Below are 9,351 nucleotides of genomic sequence, written 5' to 3' on the forward strand. Positions count from 1 at the left end.
CCCCCCCCCCTTTGTATGCGTATACACGAGCGCGCCGGGTAGCGTCCTGAGAGAGCGTTTTCTTTGACGTCAAAGGGGCAATCGTCCTACCCCGTCGAAATGCCCCGGGTGGCTGAGTCGTAAATCCGCACGCCCACTTGAGTCGGTAGTCGCCTTAAACCTGCGAGAGATAAGTAATATCGGAGAGAACGATGAGTAAAAAAGGATGCAGGGTAAAAAAGGAAAGAAAGTAAAAATAGAAAAAAGCATGGAAATTCTTCGTCTTTGCGAAAAATGAAGAATCTGCGGAGCTTTTATTTCACAAATCGATTCCCGAGCTCTTTCGAGTCTGCTGTTTCTGTTTTATTTTAGTACGACGTTCGACTAAATGAAACGCATCTAAATTCAGATATTGCAATAAGTCTGAAAAGAGAGAGAATATTAGATATATTTGACTTACAATTGAAAACACACACACATGTATAAACACTCGCATAAATATATATAAATGTACACGTAGTTCTTTAATTAGCGATTCGAGTGTTAAAAATCCAGCCGGCTTCGCGGAATGATTTCTCATTAATGCTTTGAAATATGCAGCTACTTTTAGAAAATGATATTTTATTTTCCAAGATAAATCCGTTTACGTCTAGAAAGTTACGTCCACTTCAGTAAAGCTCTCGGACTTTCTCATAATTGCGATTGAAAATGATTCTTCGACATTTTTCAAAATTTCGAAGATTCGCGACGTGCAAATTCGTGTCTGAGAGGGTATTAAGGTGTTAAAAAGCGTCGATGCGACCGATGCGGCTGGTTGCAGCGGCGTGCACCGATACAAGTGGAACATTGTCCGTATGATGATGTATAAATAGTTTGGGCGGTATGAAAATAGACACCGGGGCGTTGGACCGGAGGATCGATGGCGATACTCGTCCCCGGTGGCGGCTTGCCCGACTTTATTTTTCGACAAGTAACCGCGTTACGCGACTACGTCGAGACAGCGCGTCTGCACCCGGTATCCGACACTTACGTTATCTCTCGGTATCTGGGCATTTATATGATCGCAGATTTAATACTTTCATGCCGCGAGCATCCGGTACGGTCTGTTCTTTTCTTCTTCGTATAACACAAAGACGCGCGATTGACCACGTGTCCATCATTTTATTTCTCCACACCTATTCTATCCTAAATGTAATATAATCGACTGGAATTTCTTTCTATATAAAGTTGGACGTTCCTTCCAAATACATTTTAATTAACGATTTACTGTAATAGGAGCGAATATCAGACAATCATTAGATCATTCGATCGATCTGCTTCTGTCTTAAATGATATCGATCCAATCTTGGCTCTTTTTTTTCTGTTATTAGATTATCGTCTAAATAGAAAATAGAATTGATCTAAAGTTACAATGTCGATGTCAATTTATCCGAGCGGGCATTAATAGCGACGCTCGATGAAAACGCTAAATGAACAATAAGATTCGTGAGATTTCGTTGAAACATCGTTTCCCCGATTCTTCGTGTGTTGTTGCACGTGCACACGCTTTGGCGCTCCTGCCAATCTATCGAATCTCTCGTCGTAACGCAATGTTACTATACGTTTAAACAGCGCGACTGCGCTGTGTATGTACTTGATGTCCGCTTTGCGAAGATAACGTCCCGTCGAGTATCCCAGTCGGTTCGGCGCTTGTCAAAACAAGCCGCCGAGAATACCCGCCATGTGGATGGAAATAGCAGCACGCGTGTCCGAAATACGCATGCATCGGAAGGAAGGATGATGGAACGCGGGTGCAAGTCGGCGTATACGTTTGATGTGGGCACGTCAATGGCGTAACTAATGGCCTCGAATAGGCAATGGTGCAAGGTTTTTCGCGACACCGAAAGAACAAAGAAGCATGTTACTAGAAAGTTTTCGAACATTTCGGCCGTTAATTGAGGTTTTTTCTACAGTTGAAGAGAATAAATCATTCAGGTACATTTTCTATACGCAGTTAGATAATGTTTTTTAAAAGTTCGAAAACTTTCTAGTAACTTGCTTTTTTGTTCTTTCGGTGTTGCGAAGAACCTTGCACCATTGTCTATTCGAGGCCATTAGTTACGCCATTGACGTGCCCAGATCTAACAAAACCGTAAATATATGGGAAGTCCCGTGGAGAACTTTTCTTTCACGTTTTCTTCTTCAGTTCATTTATTATTTTCCTTCTTATTTAGCGTCGCGCACATTCTTTTACACAAAAGCGTGCTTTCTCTCGTACACGGGAAAAAAAATTTAAAGTGTTCTCGAGGTGCAGGTAGCAATTAGACAACCCCTCGAGTTCTCGAGATAAAGTTCCGCATGAGACTCGTTATCCGCTTCCAAAGAAACCCGCAGGAGACTAAAGTCTCTTCCCAAACTCTCGCATGTTCTCACCCGAACATCAAGGTCAAGCCGGTTTCAGGGTATACTCATCTAATTAGAGTCGAGCACTAATGACTTCGCGGCCTCGGTGTGCGAATATCGGGAACGCGAGATGTTGCGTAATACAACCGCGTGGCGAATCGCTCGTGATCCAGAAATTTATAGTCCGTCAATCTTTCTGCCAATTATTCCGGTCGCGGGACAAGCGCGACATGTGTACATAACAGCCACGCTTCTCTGTTACATCCCGCGCGCATCCGCTCGCTTTGTAGGACACGATCCGCGAGAGAGTAGAAGCGATCTCGGGAATGAGGAGAGAGGGTGGCACTTCACTCTCTCAGCTGGCCCGGGTATCCAGGGTTCGTCGTCATAGCGACACCCACGAGCGCCGGCTAACCATCCCCCGTTCCATCGTGCGAGCCTCGTGGTGTCAAAAGTTCCACACGACGCGCTCCCCGTAATTAACCTTTCGCGATCCAATTTTCATTATTTTCTTCCTCGTGAATCGCGCGTGATTCAATTTTACACAAAGATGTGGACACGTGGACGAGTGATGGGTCAGCAGGCGAGGAACTTTCCGAGCAGCGAAATTCGATCTCGATGAGAAAACTTTTTTTTATGTCCGAAGTAGCTCGAGTCTGATGACTGATCGCATCGATACATGAATGATGAAATGAAATATATCATTTATCGATGTATCAACGCGAATATATAGCCTACCGAGGATACATAATTAATGTCGGGCGATAAATTCCGACTGCTATTTTAATTCCGGAAATGAATGGCGCGCCGAGGGATGAGCGTTGGCGCGGAGAAAATTACCACTCGTAATGTTTTCATTTTGTACAATTTAAAGATTTATTCCAATATATACAAAACATCGCTTCTTTCGCGTCGACGGAGGCCACATACGTCGGCTTCCTCGCGAAGAACTCTCTACTTGTTTAACATGTCGCTGATAGTCACTCGCGCGTCGGACAATGTCGAGAAACATCGATGATGAGATAATCGACGAATCGTTCGCACGCATCGTTACAACTCCTCTTCCAGCGTACAAATGTATCGAAACACGCATTCGCATGATCCCGGCTGTCGATACGTTCTTTAATGCTGATCTTCCAGCGTACAACAGTTCATCCTGATAACGATTAGGTTGCGAAATTCCGAAGAAAGGAAAAAGAAGCTTTGTATCATTTATGCTCGCGTGCATCATTAGCGAGCGATTTCCTTGCTAAAGATTTCGCGTGAACGGTGCTCGAGAACACAGCATCGGAAAAAAATCAGATTCGCCGGAGAATTATCGTCGAAATTTACCATCAACTGTAATTATTAGGACAATTATAATCGCACGAGTCTCTGATTTCAAGATCAACGTGCACCTGTTCGCCGGATGCAAGCGACGACGAATTTCGCAACTGGCTCGCGGTATCCGCTCGTGGAAACGAGCTCGTTTCGCGCGTCGTTATCCGTGGGTGTTTTCGAACTCGCAGGATCGTTTGCGTGACCATTACGACCGTCGGAGTCGCAACGTGTGCGAAATTACGAATTACTATGTCTATATCACCGTTACGAAGTGGCGTAACTAATCGTACAAACGGAATCCCTACGCGCTACACCATAAACCGCTACAAGAATATATGTGTACTATATATATGGCTACATATACATACGTACACACGTATATGTATATGTACACGTACAGCGCGAACGCGAATGTATATCTATCTCTACGTGTAGAAATGTATTTACATCTGTATGATTACGCGTTACCGTTCACGAATCTAGTAGTGGTTGTTGTCAATGTAAGTAATCGTCTACTATCCTTGTTTCGTAATCCCTATACCTGCGTCTTTGTTACGGCTATGTCGGCACTTCCGAAACTTTACGGCACTTTCTCCTGAAAAATTTGCGTTTAACGAAGGATCAAAACTTTCGACCGTTCTCGTGTCCGGTTTCACTAGGATAGGACAGATCTCTTCTGATCTATAGATTTGGATTATACAGTCTTTTCGCTCTTTCGTCTCTTGTCTAGTTGTCGATAGTTACATCGCTATCATACGAACGAAAACGGCTACCTTTCTTCTTCCCCCTCTCAGATACTCTGGTGATATATAAAATATCTCTACGTGGTTGTCTCTCTCTCTAACCTCGCGTCTAATCCCGCATAAGGCATCGCTAAGACCATCGGTTTACCATCGGGGCTAACGTAACTAACTGACTAACGTAACGCAAGTCATACGAACCAGCATTATTGTCTCTACAGTTAGTACACCGAGCTAATCGCCAGTATGACCTCCGACACCGCTCTTTCCTCGGTTAAAGAGCGAATTCTCCTTCTCTCTCTCTCTCTCTCTCTCTCTCTCTATCTATCTACTTAGATACGTATATATCACATTTACATTTAATTGCTAGAGCGTCTTATATGAGAGACTATCTCTTTTATCTTTTTCACGAAAGCGATCTTTTCCTTCTCGACCGCAGAACAGCGCGAAATTCAGAGGCATCCGAGAGACGCCCGTTCGAGAAGTCGGGACGTCTTTTAGGCACCTGTACAACGCGCCTTGGACATGTGGATCTTCTTCTGGGATTCATCATCACGGGAGTTGTCGTCACCTAACTCCGCCGATCGCTACGAACATCCACGTTTCTCTAATCCTACCGCGAATCCTCGTTCTCCCGCTAATCAAGGAAGTTCGTTCCGCTAATTGGTCCGCCTATGTATAGAATTTTCAACACTCTGAAACACCGGTAGAGCCGGTAGTGAGCAGCACTCTCCGGTGCTACTCCGTGGACTATTTCGTATTACTTGGCACATCCGTACGAGGTCCGCACGTGGAGGCTGCCCATTCGGAACTTGCCAAGTTCCTCCTGAGCGGGCCGCAGGCACGGCTCGCTGCAGGTCCTCGCCATCTCTCACATGTCCTCCGTGCTGTAGCCGCTGATCAGACCGGGCTCGTCCACGTTGGAGTCGCATTGCATCACCCACTCCCATATCCTCTTAGTGACGACCTTCTGGTCCACCGTGGTCTCCAGGCCGTAGCTATTGAGCAGCTTCCTCAGCTTATTCTTGTTCTCATCGAAGTGATGCCGGTCGTCCAAGATCGTGTCGAGGTAGAGCAGGCTGTCGCCGCGCCTCGCCAGGCTCTCGCTCACGTCGACCGACGTCGAGGTCGCGCTGTGGCTGATCTTGCTGATGCACCACGAGTCCTTGAGATATTTGTTGATCTCGGTCACGTGCGGCCTCTTCTCCGGCTTGTGCTCGAACGCGCGACGGAAGTAGCGCAACAGCCGCGGCGTGAATCGCCGGAACGTCGGCGGGATCTTAGTGGTGCGTCTCTTCAGCCACCGCTGGAAGGCCGAGTAGTCCGGGTCTTGGATAGGATCGGCGCTCTGCCACGGCGGATTGCCGGTCAAGCAGACGAAGAGCACGATGCCGAACTGCCAGCAGTCCGAGCTCCTCTTGCAGGCGTACCGCTCGTTCTTGATGACTTCGTGGATCTCGGGCGGCTGGAACGGCACCCAGGTGCAACGGATCTTGTTCACCAGGGTGCCTTCGCGTCTCGTGCAGCCGAAATCGCAGAGCTTCACCTTCGTCATGTCCTGAGCGAACACCAGCACGTTCTCCAGCTTGATGTCGCGATGCGTCAGCTGCTTCGAGTGGATGAAGTCGAGGGCGGAGGCGAGCTGACCGGCGATCCTCTTGCACGCGTCCTCGCTCAACCCGCCGGCCTTCACGTTGCCCGCGAGGTCACCGTAGGGCGCGTATTCTTGCGCGAAGACGAAACATCTCTCCGCCTTGAAGGCGACCGCGTACGAGCAGAGGATGTTGGGATGCGGGCTCAGGTGGTAGGAATAGTGAAATTCTCGGTAAAAGTCTTTCTCCGACGTAAGCTCCTGGTGGACCGCTTTCAGGACCACTCTGGTCTGAGTGGCTCTGTGCGTCGCTAATAAAACCTTTGCGAAACTACCCTCGCCCAATGTCTTCTCCACGTTGTACTCCTTCGAGAGCTCCAGCTCCTCGAGCGGCACCTCCTGCACCCTGTGGATGCCGGACTCTTTCTTCTCGTGTAGCTTCATCTGCAATGAGAAAAAGATGAACGGTCGCTTTATGGACTTTCGATTTGTTTAGTTGTGACAGTTGAGCGATGGGATGAAGTATATCGTTCAAGCGGGAAAATTTCTTCCACGTGTGGTTTATTAAAATTAACGTTTAACCTGAATTTGAACGAATACGTTTATTCTTAGAGAATGTTTGAATTTATCCGGTAATAGACCCAACGTTTGTCTCCCGGTGGTTGCTACTTTCGTATGAGCCGCCTGTCCACGTCCATTTCCAACGAGGAAATGGGAATTTCATCCGTCGGAAATACGTTCGCGTTGATTTCGCGCTTCGGTAGCGCTTTATTGAAGAAACATCAACCGTCGCTTGTTCGACCCGACGAACGAATCTCATACACTAGCGCCCACGATCGTCAACGGGGCGAGCTTTTCAGGAGCTTTCCCACGCTTCCTTCCGCGAGAAAAGACAATATTCACCGCCTTCTGACTAGCCAACGCGTCCTATTTCGTGAAATAACGACGCCTAAATCACCCTCAGGTCTCCGAATACGCACGATACGTCAAGGAACATATATGTTCCTATCGAATTTTGCTCGAACATATTTTCGTCGTTAGAGTCTGAATTCACGAATTCACTTATCGGTGCTTATCGGTCGTGCAAGTTGCATAATAGTTACATTAAGCAGAAGCCGACCTGTCTGATGATGGCCCCGGCTCTCGGACGCCAAACTCGATTTCTTCCAAACCGCACCCGCCGCGCGTTCTCACACGTGCGTCATCGGCTCCGCGAATGCGGCCGCGTGCTCTCTCTCTCTCTCTCTCCCCTTCGCCCGCAAATGCAGTCGAGTTTTGCGTTTCCGTTCGAGATTTACGATCATCTCGCAGATCGATAATAATTCAGCCGGCGACACGCGGGAAGTAGTGGGGAACTTTTGGATCGCCGCCACCGAGCCGGCGATCCCTCGTTTTCGCTTTAATACCACTTGGCGAACTTGGCTACCCTCGCCGCTCCCGGTGCAGAGAGCCGTGCTTTCGCGTTTGCAACGGGGAGCGAAACTGGGGGTGAGAGGGTGGTCGGGCGAACCCAGGACGCTTTAGAGCTTCCCAGGATCAATAGCAAGGACCACGTTTCGGTCGGCGGCGTGCGAGCCTGGTCGGCGCCGAGCTCGGAAACTTTTCTCCCGAGCGAGAGAGGGAGAGAGAGAGCGCGGACTCCGCTCGAAACGCGATGTTGCGTTTCAAAAAGTTCGTATCGAAAGCTATGTTTTCCGATTTCCGCCGGTAAGATTTCACAGCTAAGTTCATCCAAGCCGTGCAGTTTGACGATTTCACAGCCGGATCAGTGCGTTATCCGATTGCAGCGCATTGGTCGCTAACGAACGATTTAATTAAGCTTTAATTAAACACGGAGATATGTTCGTTCGTACGTTTCATGACTACGATAACGACTCGAGATATGGCCGATGTGTTCGTACGACGAAATGAATGCGAACAGATCTCGTGGGTGGCGTGCTCACGTGTATTTTAATAATTCGACAAGCCATATCGGGAACGGGACTCCAAGCTTCTCGTTTTAATTATTAAAACGCGCGAGTTACGTATTCATTTGTACGTCATTGTGTCGCCCGCATAAACGTCGCTCGTGTTTAATTTAACATCGTGGTTTTTTCTTTCTTTCTTCCTCGCGATCTTCATCTCGACGAATTGCAGACGGTGTGGTTCGCCTATTTTCCGCTCATTGTTTCGTGTCACGGTTCTTTTTTCGTGTTATCGTCAGTTCAGTCCGGTTAATTCCGACAAGCCTCGGAGGCGCGGGTATATTTAGCGTTTACGTTTACCACATGTATTTTAATACACGCGAGCAGTTTGTACACCTTGGCGTGCGTGCGTGATGTGCGTCTTATGCGTTTAAGCGGTTCAGTAGACACGCGTATATAAAGACCGACAATGTGAGCGATTAAACGCGCCGCAAGTGTCGCGGAGACCTTTCAACGTGTCGAGTCGTTAACAGGCTCAAGTCTTTGAGAAATTGTACGAGGGTGCCGATTACGATATTAACTCCTCGTAGCAAATTATCAGAGTTCCTCACGTTTGTTATTAAATGCCAACGCTATGGTCATTTATCAAGTGTACATTAGACCGTGAAATTTTATAGAAAAACATCGAGGAGTTTCGCGAACCGATTAATCATAACAACAGAAATTTATACCGAATGCTACCTTCGTATTTCGTTGCACGCATTCGTCACCCTCATCGTGTACCGAGATACTTTTTAAAATCTATGACGTAAGAGCATCTCTTTGTCACTATTATCCCTTATAATTTCGAGTTAAATTTCCCCGAATTCTTCCAAGCGAGGTTTCACACCGCGGTAGCCCAAGGTGAGATTCAATAGAAAATTTGCAAACGGTACTAGCTGAAATACATTGGCACTAGTTCGTGCAGGGTCACGCGAATGAAATTCATGTAGCGACAATGAAGACGAGATGACAGCATGCCAAAAAATACGTACCACGACAGAGAAATCCGTACGGCGATTGACAGAAACGTCACTGCACACCGGCACAGTAAACGGTAATACGTCAGTATTATAGCGTATGAATCACTCTCTTTTTCGATCAAGTTTCGGTCATAAGTCGCGTGTCCTCTTCTTCACATCTTCACGTCGCGACGACGTGACACGCGTACGTCAGCTGCTCACAAATGTCACAAGTGTCGAATGAAATCGGCGGCAGCGGCGTTCGCGGAATTATGTCAACCGTGTCCTCCTGCTTTCGGGCAGGTGTCAGCCGAGAGACTGCACAGAAATAGAGACTAGAGGTAGCGAGGTGGGTGTATCGCTACGCCTAGCATCGACCGACGACTGTTACGGCGACGACGCTCGATCACATTTCCCGTAGCGCGCGTATCTCA

The 9,351-nt window shown here is 47.6% G+C and overlaps 1 protein-coding gene across 1 annotated transcript; it reads right to left on the bottom strand.

Annotated features, from left to right (window-relative positions):
- Window positions 1–3,248: 3,248 nt before the first annotated feature.
- LOC106743381 (serine/threonine-protein kinase SBK1) lies at window positions 3,249–9,351 on the bottom strand. Its single transcript, XM_014617167.1, has 2 exons — window positions 8,951–9,351; window positions 3,249–6,456 (listed from the first exon to the last, which is right to left on the bottom strand). The coding sequence occupies exon 2, from the start codon at window positions 6,454–6,456 to the stop codon at window positions 5,293–5,295; it is 1,164 nt and encodes a 387-aa protein (XP_014472653.1). The 5' UTR covers window positions 8,951–9,351; the 3' UTR covers window positions 3,249–5,292.

The sequence above is a fragment of the Dinoponera quadriceps genome, unplaced genomic scaffold (genome assembly GCF_001313825.1).
Source record: "Dinoponera quadriceps isolate SergipeBrazil2010 unplaced genomic scaffold, ASM131382v1 scaffold616, whole genome shotgun sequence".
Taxonomy (NCBI): domain Eukaryota; kingdom Metazoa; phylum Arthropoda; class Insecta; order Hymenoptera; family Formicidae; genus Dinoponera; species Dinoponera quadriceps.